At 35.4% G+C, this 16,853-nt stretch overlaps 1 protein-coding gene across 3 annotated transcripts in view; it reads right to left on the reverse strand.

Annotated features, from left to right (window-relative positions):
• SYCP1 (synaptonemal complex protein 1) overlaps window positions 1–16,853 on the reverse strand; it is a gene marked incomplete at its 3' end in the record, with an annotated part of 134,869 nt that overhangs the window by 71,891 nt on the left and 46,125 nt on the right. For all 3 annotated transcript variants that reach the window (XM_080802218.1, XM_080802217.1, XM_080802216.1), the window contains exons 12-14: window positions 6,511–6,605; window positions 5,818–6,002; window positions 4,352–4,419 (exon numbers count right to left, since the gene is read on the reverse strand). In XM_080802218.1, coding sequence (XP_080658344.1) covers window positions 4,352–4,419; window positions 5,818–6,002; window positions 6,511–6,605 — 348 coding nt within the window. The remainder of the gene's footprint in view (window positions 1–4,351; window positions 4,420–5,817; window positions 6,003–6,510; window positions 6,606–16,853) is intronic.

Below are 16,853 nucleotides of genomic sequence, written 5' to 3' on the forward strand. Positions count from 1 at the left end.
TGCAGCAATGCCCCAAATAGCTCATGATCTCTAAGCAAGATAGACATTTCCTAAACCCAAAAGATTAGCTACCAAGCCCACCTTTCTTTATAATACATTTTATCTCCCCCCACCCCATCCCATATAATCAGAAAAATCAGATTATAACATATGTGGGTGAAAAAATATTTTCAATTATTTAGATAAGTAAATAATCAAGAATCAACAATTACTGAAGAAAAGCAAAATCATAAGAGAGTCACCAAATTCAACTACGAGAACTAAAATAAAATCCAAGAAGGAATTAATAAAGCAAACAGAAGTAGGTATTTTGCTAAGTATAGTATGTTCCAACAGTGTACAATATCCATGAAATAAGTCACCTAAAGCTCTTAGAAATTCAAAATTTGACAACTAAAACTTTAAAAATAACAAAATAAAGACTGAATTAGCAGGGGGAAGTAAAAAAAAAATTGTTCCCCAAATCCCCCCCAAAAGAACTAAAAGAGAAATAATTTTTTTGAGAAATTTTAGAATACTAAGGATAGAGCCAAAATTTCTAAAACCCACCTATCAGCACTTACAGAGAGAATAATGACACTGGAAAAGAAAAAATAAGAGGAGAAAAATTTTCAGAGCTGAAGACAGACAAAATGTCCTTAGATTCATGAGCTTACCAAATGCTATGAGCGTAAGTGTGATATGATTCCACTTTTAAAAGATATTCTCTCATGCCTGTACCACTCAAATAGCTTCCAATCTAATTTCTCCAATTCTACCTTCTTCCTCACTATAAGCAATCCCCACCCACCATCAAATTTATCTGCCATACAGAAGTTGCAGCGATCCTTTAAAGACATAAACCAGAACATGTCATCTCAATAGTTTAAATTTTTTAATGGTTTTCCTTCAAGGTTAGCATAAAATCAAAATTCCTTTCCCTGCTCCTACCTGATTTTGTCCTTATCAGCTCATGCTTATTACCCTTTTCATATCACTTCTTACATTCAGTCACATAGGCTTTCATTCAGTCACTTGAATTAACCAAGCTCCTCCACAACTCAAGCATTTCAACATATTTCCTTCTGACTGAAAAGCTCTCTCCAACTCATATCCTTTACCTCACTAAATCTCACTTATTTATGAGGTCAGCTAAAAGTCATGCCTTATCACTGAATCTACATTAGGCTCTATTACTTTCTTACATGGTTTCATTTTCATTGTCTTCATAACACTTATCCTCATTTTTAATTAAATATTTGTTATTTTATATGTCTTCCTAAATAGAGCACAAATCTCATCATCAGCACAAAGACCAGGTCTTTAATGTTCCTACTGAAATATCCAAAGCTAAACAAGAAATAAACATCCAAATCTAAATCTAATAATCAAATAAGAAGCAATACAAAACACTAGAGAGAGAATCTGTTATATAACAAAGTAAAAGCAAACGGGTACAGATACAGAAAAATGACCACAGGAGTAAAACCTGTTTAGAGAAACATTAGATTAAGTTGAAGAGAGGAGACATATGAAGAAGCAAAGCAAAGCAAACTGTATCAAGTCAAAAACTGAGAATACATTGACAAAGACTTTGTGTTTACAGTTGGTTTTAATTTGCTCTCTTATGCCTACTTTACTCTTTAAATGAGCAATAAAACAACAGGTGATATTTAAAGAGTTCAAACTCAAGTGATGAGATGACTCTTAAATTTAGAACACAGAATAATCAGATTTGTATTTTTAAAGGAACACACTAGCATCAGTGCAGAGAATCAAAAAGAGACAAGACTAGAACAAAAATACTAATTCTCAAACTAATACAATTAGTATTAGTCAGAGGTGTGTGGTTCAGACCTAATACCAAGATATAAGAGGTAGAACAGGCTTTATCTGTGGAGGGAGAAAAGTGGTCTTAGTATGAGTCAATGACTGAGACTGCTGAGGGAATGATGGAGGCTGATGGAGGGCTATTCTAACCAAGATGTAAGCCTAAGAATGTGCCATCGAGGAAGAATGCAAAGCATAATAGGGAAATAAAGCAATAAGTATAAGAACTATTGCAGTAAGAAAAAAGTTTATGAAAATAAGGCAAAGCTTCTGTTTGTATCCTACTAAATACAACAAGAGATGAACAAAGATGAAGACAAATGAGGGTGATCTGAAGCATGGTTTGATGATTAATCTGCCAAATACAATTTGCATGCCATTACATTACTCATGTGCATCCCTCTGGTAGACTAAGAGAATGTGCTGGAATCTTAAAACCAAGAAAGAAGAAATAAGTGCTAAAACTGTTCTAGGTCTGAGGAGATGAAGAAAAAGGGAATGATTCAAAAGATAAACTTACATTAGTTAGATTTTATGAGCTAGATATTAAAAGTTAGAAACAGCAGCACTGGATAACCAATTAGAAATGAAAGATAAGGGAGAAAAAAGGAGAAAAGAATATCATCCAAGATTCTAATTTTGAGAACTATACTTTCAACCAAAGAAGGAAATAAGCTAATGCTGAGCACTTATGTCACTGTTAATGCTGCTCTCCTACGCATAATGCTTTCCACGTTCCACTACCATTCTCTACAACTACCCAAAGCCTCTTTATACCTTAAAGTCTACTTTTAAAATCTACCTCTTCTATAAAGTCTTCTATAAAGTCTTTTCCAGTTCTGCAGACCACACTGATACCTTTGGCTTCCTCTTGTCATCAGCATTAACACATCTCCAGCAGTAACAAATCCGTGAGCATTCACCCCAAATACACAAATATATGAAACATAAATATATTATTCATAAATCATATAAATTTTAAAATATAAATGTGTATTATGATATTCATTATAAAACATATGAAAAGCATAAAATAAAAAAAGTTACAATATTTCCTTCCCTTATCCTAACAGAAGTCTTGCTCATCCCCACATTAAGGAAACACTGTTCTAATGATTTTATGTGTTCAACATTTCTCCCATAATAACAAGAGATTTCTCAAGAGCATGATATTTTATATCTTGTGTATGTTCCCACAACACCTAAGATAATGCTAAGAAACACACACAGAACTTCTTCACAGTTCTAGAAGAATTCCTTATCCAAACATCTCTTAAGATACTGCTCTGAGAAAAATCACCTTATGCATCTGTTTATCTGATAGTAAGAGCCATTTAATTTCAATATCAGAGTGAATTATTACAAATAAATAATCCATTAAAGATATTTTAAGTTATTCCTTAATATACAACATTCAATTGAAGGAAGATTTAAAAGTTAGATAAAAAATACATTTATAATCATTCTAATATAAAATAATATCAAAGAAATTATTTATCATTGAATAGTACAATTTTGGATGCTCAAAGATTGGTCTCATCCATAGTAGGAAACTAGGCATTGCCAAAGGAAAAGTATAAATAAGTTTCAAAATTTCAACCAAACATCCTATCAATACAAAATTTCTTGCAATTATTTTAATTACACAAGTATCCAAAGCTAATAATAAAGCTGACAGAAAGTTGTGTAGATAGTTTAGAAAAACACCTGTTAATTCATTAGTTATTTTAACTTATAAAGATAATTCTTTTCGGGGCACCTGGGTGGCTCAGCCAGTTAAGCATCTAACTCTTGAGCTCAGCTCAGGTTATAATCTTAAAGTCATGGGATTAAGCCCCGTGTCAGGCTCCATGCTCAGGGGCAGTCTGCTGAAGATTACCTACCTCTCCCTTTGCCTCCCACCCCCACCCTTGCACATGCTCACTCACTCCCTCTCTCTAAAAATAAAATATAATAAATCTTCTAAAAATAATAATTTTCACCAAAATTAGAACATAATAAAAAAAGAAAAATGTTTCTCTATCTTTGTAATTCTCCACATCTGTACATATCTATAAATATAAAACATAGGAGTTATTAGGATTAGCTAATTAAACAGTCATAAATTCACAAAATAACTACAGAACTTCTCTTTTGGCCATGAAATCTGTTAAATATTAACAATACCATATGACAAAATGGAATAGCATTTTCCTATAAATAGCTCATAATTTAACATGACAAATCAATAAAATTTCAAAATTCAATTAAAATATAAGACATTTTCCACTAAGAATTATTAAGGCCTCTAAATCCTAAAATAAGAAATACAGACTACAAATATCTCTTAGCCTCCTTACACTTCTAGGTATCTATGAACTGCATAATGGAACTTAAGTCTTTCTTAAGGTTTAAATTTTCTCTTTGAAAAGTCAAATTAAAAATTACAAAATAACCATTATTGATAGATGACAGAGGAGAAACTATATTTTATTCTGGAATAGTTAATGTTTTTATGATTGGCTAATATTACCATGTAAACATGTTATTCTCTAAATCTTACCCAGTTCACTTGATTTCTTCTGAAGCTCCACAGTAAGTATTCTCAATTGATCATCACCTTTTTCCAATCTTGTAAAATATATTAGTTTACAATGTAAAACATTCTTTTAATCAGAATTCATCTAGTAACTAAAATTGGTTCAGTTTAAAAATATATCTTGCATAGACTCACTCATTCAATTATGAAACTTTTTTTTGAGTACCCACCATGCCATATAGCATAACACTTCAAAATTAGATATTATTAATACATAGCTGTATATAAATTACATCTGCACAAAAGTCTTGAAACTTTGGGTGACAATTTATCACTTAGCTATTGATGATAATCAAATGAATCCATCTTAGAACTTTGAAAGAGACTGAATATGTAACTACTATTACATCAAATTCTGCCTTAGGAACAATATAAATGTGAGAATTGTGCAATTCACTTAATTCCTCTGGCTTTCTACTTCCTTATCTATAAAACTAAGGTAATTGGAACAGATGATATTTAAGGTCGCTTACAGTTTCAAAATTTAAAAATTGTTTGGATAGAGCAACCAAGAGTATATAAGATGAGCTGAGCTTTTTAGAAGATCTAGCTTTTCTTCCTCCACCATACATAAGCAGTAAAGAAGAAATAACTGGTCATGACTTCACAGAAAAGCTTATTCCTCTCTTTCATCCTACCAGACTTAAATGACCCTAGTGCTAATGGGACAAAAACAATCACTTAGGCCTCTTAACACAGCTTTGTAAAGACAAATATAAAAAAGTGAAAAAAGGGTAAGTGTTTAATTCAAGTTTTAGAAAAGCTGTTATTTAGATGAAATGCAAATGAATATTTTATAGTTACTCATATTCATTAATGCATTAATTTAATAAAAGTGCTTGAGCACCTACTCTGTTCCAGGCTAGTTACTAATTTTATATATCAGAAAGATTACAGAAAACAAACTCAGTAAAACAAACTCACACCCTATGAAGTTATTTCTACGAAGCTAATAATAATCCACAGTTTAATTAAATATGTCCTATCACTGCATCAGCACTTAATGAGCTTGTCTACTTGAGTCTGTGACAAAGTATGCATGGAAACTATCCTAGAGAATACATGCTGTCTCTTCCCAGGATACCTGCTTACTAATACAAACTTTTAAAATGTATTCCCACTTTTTACATTTAAAAAAAGACATGGGGGTCGCCTGGAGGGCTCAGTGGGTTAAGCGTTTGCCTTCAGCTCAGGTCATGGGATCGAGCCCCACTTCAGGCACCCTGCTCTGCAGGGAGTCTGCTTCTCCCTCTCCCTCTGCCCCTTTCCCAACTCACGCTCTCTCTCTCTATCTCAAATAAATATATAAAATCTTTTTTAAAAGAGAGAAACTTGGTTACAGATGTTATAGGAAGTCAGTTGACAATGAAAATACAATGAATATTGCAAATAAGTTGTTTTTATTCAACTAAATAAAAAAAAATTTTTACCTTTGCTGTTCTGTTGTCAATAATTCTTTCAAGTTACAGATAGAAGTTTTAAGTTCAGTAACCACAAATGAATGACCAGCTTTAGCTTTATTAAATTCTTCCATTTGAGCTTCTTTTTCAGCAGTGAGCTGATACATTTTTTTTGTTGCTACCTGTAAATCTTCCTCTAAAGCCTTTTGAGTACTCTAAATAAAACAAAGTACAAAATAAATGTTATAATCCAAGGGCCTTCAGAAAAAAAAAAACAAAACTGAAGTCATCTGCTTCTATAATTTGCTGCCTCTCCCTCCCTCCTTACTCAATTAACCCACCCCTCCACTACCCCACACCCTGGCCAATCTGAAATGACCATTCAATACTCCTATTTCAATACACCATTCTTCCAAAGCCAATCTATAGTCCCAACCTCCCAATGGAGTCTTCCTTGCCTGCAGTGTTCTTTTAATTTTTAGAACTACTATAGCAATTTTTGCCTGAATCACCATTGACACCTAGCATGATCTTATATTTTAATTATACTTCTGATGTGTTTTTATTCAATGTTTTCAATTAAACTATAAGTGGATTGTAAGATGGGATTTTATCTTCTCTATTTGAAGTTCTAGGTCCTTGTCCATAGCATTAGCATTCAATAAATATCTGTTGATTCATACTGTGAGGCTTGTCACATACTAATCGGTTTTTATATCATACCACACTTCTTTGCAAAGACATTTTAATATCTTCTAGTTCTGATGTCAAATGATCCTGCTTCTCATTTGATTCTTTTAAGTTTTCATTCTGTAATTCTAAAAAAGAGAGTTGTGGGTTGGTAGTACTTAATAAAAAATATATACCAAGAAAGCAAATTCTTTGTTATAATTAATTTTTCCTCCATGAGATACTCTAAAATGAAGTATAATTATGCAAATATAAGTGCACTGATATTGGTCATCATCTACTTTTATGATTTTTCAAGATTATTATCTCCCAAGCACTCAATGGTGAATATATGAGGATTTTTGGTCCTACATTTTTTAATAATAAACATTGGAAATAACCTAAATATTCAACAGGAGATATTAATAAATTATGATGGTACATACACATAATGGCATACCATGTAGCCACTACAAATGATGACAGACTTTATTAATCACTAATTTGGATGTATATTCATAAAACATTACATAATAAAAAGGGTATGTTTAAATAGTATCTATATAAATAGTGCATGTGAAAGGAAACAATACACACAAAAATATTATAAGTAATTTATATCCTACTGGTGAAATTATTCCATTATTTTATTTTCATCATTGCCCACCTTGAGTTTCAGATTTTTCTAAAATATTACACTCAGGGGCGCCTGGGTGGTACAGTTGGTTAGGCATCCGACTCAGGTCATGACTCAGGTCATCGGCTCAGGTCATGATCTCAGGTTTGTGAGATGAAGCCTGGCACTGGGCTCCATGCTCAGCATAGAGTCTGCTTGAGATTCTATCTTCTTCTCTGCCTCTCCTGATCATTTTTTCTCTCTCTCTCAAACAAATAAATCTTTTAATAAAAACAATTTAAATAAAATACTATATTAATATGCTGAAATATTATTTAAAAAAGCTTTTTTGACTCTATAGCTAATGTTTATTAAATACTAAGTGTTAGGTACTAGTCTATGTGCTTTATCTGTATATGTGCATTTACTTTTAAACCTCATAAATACAGCAGGATGAAAAAAGAAGTTCATGTTCTCTTCCCTGGGTTCAAATTATTCTATGTCCTCTTACTAGCTACCTAACCTTGGGCATGATACCTAACCACTCTGTCTCCACTTTTCGCAACTGAAAAAAGAGAATAATGGTAATTATTCATATCTTGAAAGGTTTCTATCAGGATTAAACAAAATAATGCAACCTAAAATGTTTAACAACAGTGTTTAGTATATAGTCAATAATTGTTGTAGATTATTATGACAATGGTAATGATGGTGTATACTAGAAACTGGACCTTAAAATTCACGGTATTTACAATGTAACTGGGCAAGAAAATAATCAATGATAAGTGCAGATGGGCACTCACTCAGAAATTCTGGAAATTAATATAGAGAGGGGGCACCCAAGCCAAAAAAGATTAACAGAAGTCAGAGGTTAGGGGAAACTGACATAGAGAAGGTAAGTTCAAGGAAGGCTTCCACACAGTGTCAGCACAGTTCAAACATTTTGAAAGCCAGTAAGATTTAACAAGAGTAAGTGGAAGTTGGGAGAGGAAAAAGAGTATCACAGGTGAAAGAGCATGTACAAAGACAAAAATTATGGAGACAAGATGACACATTCTGGGGTCTAAAGGAAATTTATTTCAATAGCATGAAACTTAAAGTATGAGGGAGGAATCAAAGCAGATATGATTGGAAAGATAATAAGGACAAGATCATAACAGGATTTACAGGACTTGTTCAAAGGTATATAGCTCCTAAGTCATAAAGACCATAAAGAATTATGAAGGATGTTAAGCAACGAAATGATGTATCAGGTTTATATTTTTAAAAGTTCCATTCTGGGGGCGCCCTGGTGGCTCAGTGTGTTAAAGCCTCTGCCTTCAGCTCAGGTCATGATCCTGGGGTCCTGGGATCAAGCGCCACATCGGGCTCTCTGCTCAGCAGGGAGCCTGCTTCCCCCTCTCTCTCTGCCTGCCTCTCTGCCTACTTGTGATCTCTATCTGTCAAATAAATAAATAAAATCTTTAAAAAAATAAAAATAAAAGTTCTATTCTGAAAATCTGTGTAGAAATGAAAGGGTTAGTGGTCCACCTCTGCCGTCAAATGCTCTACCACTGAGCTACAGCCCCAGTGGTCCACCTCTGAAAACAAAATGGGAAAAGGAGATCTGGAGGGAAGAAAATGATAATCAAAAACTGTGGTGTCCACTATGTCCACTATGATACATTTCCTATAGTCTGGTAATCAATGTCTCCTCTGAGAAATCGTAATTACAAACTAGACCTTAGGCATAAACTAGAGCTGAATGTATGCTGTTTCAGTGTTTTAAAAAGCTCCAAACCAAAACTTAATTTGAAATGTCCCTACGTTTACCCAGGATCCCAGAGCTGCTAATGCAAATTTTCTCTGTAAAAATGTACTTTCGATCCAAGTCTTAAAGAATTTCCACAGATGAAGTTACATGACCTTACAATCACAAGAGGAAACAAAGCATCACGAGCAGAGTCAGGAGAATAACTGAAAGGCAGACTTGGATCTGCAAAGATTTCAGATATTATAATTACTGGCTGTGGATTTAAAAACTGTATAATATCATTCTTTAAAAACTAAAGAAGGAAGATATCCATAAACTAAATAAAACTCCTAGAAATGACATATCTAAAACTAAAACTGAAAACTCCATTGGTGTAATGGGTAATGTACGTCATTCAAACATTCTTCTAAAAGGAATAAAAATCCAGGATCAAATATTAAGAATATTAACATCATTAAGCTCCTGACAGAATAAGAAATTACCAGGCCAAAAGGGAAAGGGAAAATGGAAACGGGGAGAAGATAAGTACAGAATCAGCTTTTGCCCTGAGGGCATTTGCAGATCCTGGCAAAGCTAAACTTTTGATTTGAAATAGTGAAAAGAAGTTAAGAAAAATAAACATGAAAACCCAAAGACTGTGTAAGACAGAGGGCCCAAGAATTAAACCTTTGTACAATAAACTGAAACACTCTTTATGTAAGGGGGAAGCAAAAACAAACCAATCCTCAAGCATATATGCAACCCAGGTTCACATAATCTGAGGGGTCCAAGGAGCCCCAGGCCTTGAAACTCATTTAAGATTGTATAAGATAGGTAGAGGTACCATGCACATGGCAAAAGTAAATGGGAGTCCTTCCAGGAGGAAGATATGTTATCCATGTACTAGGCAGGCTTTAAATTATTCCTACAAATAATTTTCTCAAAAAAAAATATTAAGCATGGAGTCAAAGACAACAAAGCACCCAATAAAATAGGACACTCTGACTAAAAACTATCAGAAACAAAAGACAGAATGAGACTCACAGACATTTAAGATAAAGATGATCAAAAACAAACTATAACTTTAAAAATAATTTTAAAAACTACATAAAGTAGAATAGCAGATTTGAAAAACAAGAATAACATCTTCATATAAACATCTTAGTTACTAAAAATAAAATGTAAAGGTTGATAGTGGGTGAGAAACAAATGAAAAGAGAATTAGTGAACAACAAAACAGGTTAAAAGAAATCATCCAAGGTAAAGCATAGAGGGGCACCTGGGTGGCTCAGTCATTAAGCATCTGCCTCCAGCTCAGTTCATGATCCCAGAGTCCTGAGATTGAGTTCCACAGTGGGCTCCCTGCTCAGTGGAGAGCCTGCTTCTCCCTCTCCCACTCCCCCTGCTTATTATGTTCCCTCTCTCTCTGTCAAATAAAAAAAAAACAAAAATCTTTAAAAATTAAATTAAAAAATAAAAAAATTAAGCATAGAAAGGCAAAACTGTGAAAACATGGAAAATAGATTAAAAGCCACAGAAGACAGTTAGAAAATTAACATATTTTTTACTCACAGTTCCAGAAAGAGAGAAAACAGAATAGGGCAAATACGTTTGAAGAAAAGCAATAATAAAGGAGACTAATTTGCAGAATTAAGCTACAAAATAAAACCCATGTTTTATATCACACTGAAAATGCTAAAAATCAAAGAAAAAAATCTAAAAAGGCACATATGAGGGAAAAGACCTTATCTTCATAGATTCAAAGTTACATTGACAAGCGACTTCTTAAAATCAACAAAAGAAACCAAAAGAATGCAGGACAATACCCTCAGTGTGCTAAAAGAAATTCCTAGAAATAACAGTGTGCAACCAAGAAATATGTGTCATGCAAAAGTAGTCTTTGCAGATGAGAATGAATAAACAAATGTTCAGACAAATAAAATGGAATACAAATTATTACAAGCATATCCACAGTAAAGGATATTATTCTAAACATTCCTTTTTAAGGCAGAAATAGTATGATCCAAGTGAAAGATCTGACACGTAAGAATTTAAGAGCAAAGAAAAACATATAGGTAAAACCAAATAAATACAGTCTACATAAAACAATAATAATGTCTCATTATAGAATTTAAATATACAACAAAAATAGAAGGGGCTAGAACCAAATGGAGTTAATGTTCTAAATTCCTTAAACAACCCAGAAAGAAAGTAAAGACATTAACTTTACATTTAAAAATAATACACATTGTAATTTCTCCAGTAACCAGCAAATTAAAAAATGGAAACAGATCCCAAAAATTTCAAAGTAGTCAAGGGGAAAACCTAGAACAATAAAAAATAATGAAACTAGGGTTTCCACTTCCAGGAAGATGGAGTAGATACATTTTTCCTATTCCTTCCAAAACCCTTAACTTTATATATAAAATAAACATGAGAGACTTTGAAAGATGTACAAAATAAAGTAGACCAGTCACAAACCTCTAGATCTGAGAAACAACATTAATAGTAAGACCCTGGAACAAAGTGGGTGTCATTTGGATGGGGTTTTTTTTTTTTTTTGGTTTGGGATTTTGTTTTGCTTTGTGTTTATTTGCCTTATATATCCTAGTCTTAAAGCTGAAGAAGCCTAGAAACACCAATGGGCCCACATGAAAAAGCTCTGAAAAGTCTGCTCTCTTTAGCAAAAGGACAAGAAAGGGACACCCTAATAAGACTCAGTACCAGACTGGGGTGCCTGGGTGGCTCAGTGGGTTAAGCCTCTGCCTTCGGCTCAGGTCATGATCTCAGGGTCTTGGGATCGAGCCCCGAATCGGGCTCTCTGCTGAGCAGGGAGCCTGCTTCCCCCTCTCTCTGCCTGCCTCTCTGCCTACTTGTGATCTCTCTCTGTTAAATTAAAAAAAAAAAAAAAAAAGACTCAATACCAGACAAGCATGACAGAAAAAACTGTGACCTCCACCCCACCCATGCCAACAAAGGCCAAAAGGTGAGCCTAGGCCTCCAACCTTAGTAAGGCTATGGTGAGGCACTAAAACACTCCCATTAAAGTGGTTCCAGATAAGATCAAATAGGGAGCTGTGTCCCTTATCCCCAACCAGTAGTGAGTACCCCAACCCCAGCTGTGGTGGTAGAAACTATATGGGGAGCCTGGATGTCTACCTCCATCCAGTAATAAAAAAGCACTTCTCCCACTCCCCACTAAGGTGGTATCACAGGAGGCCTAGTAAAGAGCAACAAATTTCACCAAACCCACGGTAATGAGGCCATTACCACATGGTGTCACTGGGACCACAGAAGGAACCAGAATTCCCAAAGCAAATAGTACTAACAAGAACACCACCACCATTCAGGTGTCAACAAAGCCAAACTGGGAAACCTGGCTTTGACCTCCACTTAGCAAGAACAAGGCAGCAACCACACTTCCTCAAACAAAGAAGTGTAAAAGGAAGCTAGCTGATCTAGAGTCTCATTACATCTTACAAAACCATCCAGATTTCAATAACAATATCTTGTCATAAGAACCAGAACAATCTCAAACTGAATAAAAAGACCATCAATAGATGTCAACACCAAGAGAGAGAAATTATCTGACAAAGACCTTAAAGCAGCCATCACAGAAATGCTTCAATGAAAAATTATAAACACACTTGAAACAAAAGAAAAATCAGAAGGCCTCAGCAAAGAAATAGAAAGTCTCATTAAAGGTATAAAAGAGAACCAAATGGAAATTTTAGAACTGAAAAAAAAATAATCAAAATAAGAACCTCAGCATCTGGGCTCAGTGACAAAAGAGAGGGACCAGAGGAAAGAATAACTGAACTAAAAGACAGAAAAACAGAAATTAGCCAACTCAACAACAGAGACAAAACAAATTGAAAAGTTAACAGATTTATGGTTTCCAGTTCCACATTTAAGGAGCTGGGAAGTGTCACTCACCTTAAGAACAAGTAAAAAGCTGAACAAACTTAAAACTCAACAACTCTTCTTAGATCCACAAAAGAAGCAAGATCACAGGGCAAACCACCACCTTCACAATTGGAGACACTGACAGGAGAATACAGAGAAACAGAACTTACCTTAGTAAAATATTATAAGCTGACAACTCCTTGGGAACCAGCGCTATGGTAGACAAAACAACTCTAATAGATAAATTGCTGGAGGCTCGAGAATCAAGTCTGAGAGTTAAGATCACCACAGGGACACAGTTATAGCAGGGACCTCCATTTTTATGAGTTTTACTACTACAGGCTTAACCAGTTCTCATAATAAATACTGTAGAAAAATCCCCTCATGATTTCAGCAGGGTAATAGAAGGAATTATTTTGAAATACAGCAGAGCACTCTACTCTTAAGATCTGCCCTCAGGAGAAACGATTTTACAAGACCCAAAACTACTGGGGTTTTATCAGAGTCTAACTGACCTGGAGGAACTCCAGGAATGTCTAGTCTCCATCTGAAAGAAGAGAATACTCACTCCAGACTACTCAAGCCATCCTGTCCCACCAACGGAGGGTGGAGAAGCAGGGAAATAACTAAGAAATAATTGCAAAATTCGTGGGTCTGAGGCAAAGACTCACTAAGAGATTGAGACCTAATCATAGGATTAGAGAACACTCCCTCTCCCTCAACGCATTACTAAAGGTTTATGTAGAGCCTTTCCTTTTACCCACTACATCATGTCCAGCTATCAAAAAATTACAAAGACAAACGAAACAGCAAAAACACAGTTTGAAGAAACAGAGCAAGAATCAAAACTACAGGGACACCTGGGTGGCTCAGTCAGTTGGGCCTCTGCCTCTGGCTCAGGTCATTATCCTGCAGACTTGGGATCAAGCCCGGCATCAGACTCCCTGCTCAATGGGAGGCCTGCTTCTGCCTCTCCCTCTGCTCTACTACCAGCTTGTGCTCACTCTCTCTCATAAATAAATAAAAAATATTTTTAAAAAAGAATCAAAACTACACATGGCAGGTATATTGGAAATATTAGACATGGAATTTAAAACAATGGTGATTAATATGCTCTGGGCTCTAATGGATAAAGAAGATGGCAGTGCAATAGAAGGACTCTCATCTGGGCTCATCTCATGCCACAAACACAACTAGATAACTATCACATCATCCTAAATACCCCAGAAATTGACCTAAAAAGTGACAGAACAAACTTCACAACTAAAAGGAGAGAAGAGGCCACATCGAAGAAGGTAGGAAGTTTGGAAATGTGGTTTAGTGGAGAAAAGGATTATAGGAGCTGAGGAGGAGAAGGAGGCTAAAGCAGCAGCAGAATGAATTAATGACACAAGAAAAAAAAATAATAGAAAATAATTAAGCTGAACAAAAGACAAAAAGAAGAATTACACAGCACAAGAACAGGAGCACCTGGGTGGCCCAGTTGGTTAAACAACTGACTCTTGGTTTCAGTGCAGGTCATGATCTCATAGTCATGGGATCGAGCCCCACAAAGGGCTCTGCACTCAGCAGGGAGTCTGCTTGAGATCCCCCCTTCCAATCCCTTGCTCTCCCCTCACTTATGCTCTCACTAAGATAAAATCTTTTTTAAAAGATAAAAAAATTAAAAGACAAGACTTATCAATATGCTCCCTACAAGAGACTAACTTCAGACCTGAAGACACATACAGACTAAAAGTAAAGGGATGGAAGAATGTACCATGCAAATGGAAGTGTCAGGGCGGCGGCGGGGGGAGGCCTGGGTTCCAATACATATATCAGACAAAATAGACTTCAAAACAAAGACTATGGCAAAAAACAAAGAAGGACACTTGTGATGAGCACTGGGTATTATATGTAAGAGATGAGTCACTAAATTCTACACCCGAAACTATTGTTACGCTTTATGTTTACTAACTTAAATTTAAATAAAAATTTGGAGAATTCAAAACAAAAGGACAATACATAATAAAGGGATCAATCTAACATGATGATATAACAACTAAAAGTACCTACCCACCCACCATAGAAGAACCTAAATACAAAAAACAAATATCAACAGACATAGAGATAGAAATTGATAGTCACATAACATTAAGGGCTTTAACACTCCACTTAACATCAGTGGAGAGATCATCCAGACAGAAAAAATCAATGAGGAAACAGTGGTTTTGAATGAATATTCAAATGAATAGGTCAGATGTACCTAAAAGACATACACAGAATATTCCACCCAAAAACAGCAGAGTTCACATTTTTTTTCAAGTGCACCTGGAACATTCTCCAGGACAGATCATACGGTAGGCCACAAAACAATTTTCAATAAATTTGAGAAGATTGAAATCATATCAATCATCTTTTCTGACCACAATGCTATGAAACTAGCAATCAATTACAAGGAAAAACATCTGGAAAGAACACAAAAACAGTGAAACTAAATAAACTACATGCTACCAAACAACAAATTGATTAATAAAGAAATCAATGGACTCTGAAAAACAACCTGAGGGTTTTGTGGGGGGGGAGGTGGGAGGTTGGGGGAACCAGGTGGTGGGTATTAGGGAGGGCACAGATTGCATGGAGCACTGGGTGTGGTGAAAGAACAATGAATACTGTTACGCTGAAAAGAAATAAAAAATTAAAAAAAAATAAAAAAGGAAAAAAAAATAAAGAAATCAAAAGAGAAAAAGTAATAAAAAAAAATAAAGAAATCAAGAGCAAATCGAAAAAATACACAAAGACAAATAAAAATGAAAACAGTCCAGGAAGTTGAGGGAAGATGCTGGAAGAGTAGGGGACCCTTGTTTCATATAGTCCCTTGAATTCAGCTGCATATCAATCAACTCATTCTGAACACCTGTGAATTCAACCTGAGATCTAAGAAAAGAACCACTGCAATTTTACAAATAAAAAAGCAACCACTTTTTGCAAGGTAAGAGGTGCGGATAAGTGAATCTGAAAGGATATATTGGAAGATAAACCATGGGGATTAGAAGTCTTCATAATCTGACTACCAAAAATTAATACAGCAGCTGGGCACAAAATCAGAACTTTTAGAATTCTGCTCCAGTAAGGGACATCCCTGTCTAAAAGGTGTTCAGGTGGCAAAGCAGGGCAGAATCCCAGGTGGGACAGTGTGGTCTCAGGATCCACAGGGTCACAAAAAGAACAGTGTAGTGAGTTCCCAAGCACTGGAGCAGAGAGCCCAGGAGTGGGCCTCAGCTCCGTGCTGCCATAAACCACAAACCCCAGCACAATTGGGCAACTACTCTCCAAGCAGGGAGACCCAACAAGTGGCAGAACCACAGGAAGAATCTCCTCCTTCCCCCAGGGAGGAGCCATGTGGGTACGTTGCAGGAGTCTGCAGAGTTTGGCCCCACACAAAAATGACTGACTGCTTTTCCCTGAGGGTGCAACTGAAGAGTAGGGGAGGAGGGTCATGATTTTTCAGCTCTGGAGCTGGACATCAGGACACCACCATTTTTACTTTCATCCTCTAAAGTGGCATGGGAAGCCTTCAGGGAACAAAACCACATATAGCAGCCTGAAGCAGCTTACCCTGAGCTCAACTCCTTGTCAAGGTCAGTGCAACTCCTCCCAGGCAAACACACCTGGAAATCAGTGCAACAGGCCCCTTCCCCCAGAAGACCAGCAGGAACATCAGGCTAATACCAAGTTTACAGATCACACAGAACTGAAAAACTCCAGCATAAGGGGAAAATAGTATAGAATTCAAGGTTTTATCTCATGATTCTTTAGTCTTTCAGTTTAGAATTACTTTTTCTTTTTTCCTTTCAACTAGTTTACTGTATCAACTTTTTTAAAGTCTTTTTTTAATTTTAATTTTTACATTTACATTTTATAAATACATTCATTTTTGGCTTCTTTCACTGTATTCAATTTTATTTTTGGGTACATATATATGTGTGTGTGTATATATATATGTGTGTGTGTGTGTGTGTGTGTGTGTGTGTGTGTATATATATATATATGCGTGTGTGTGTGTGTGTGTGTGTGTATACACACACACACACACACACATGCAAACACACACCCATAAAAGGTTTTCTTTCTTTACAATTTTGGGATTTAGTGTCTTCTAAC

The sequence above is a fragment of the Martes martes genome (genome assembly GCF_963455335.1).
Source record: "Martes martes genome assembly, chromosome: 4".
Taxonomy (NCBI): domain Eukaryota; kingdom Metazoa; phylum Chordata; class Mammalia; order Carnivora; family Mustelidae; genus Martes; species Martes martes.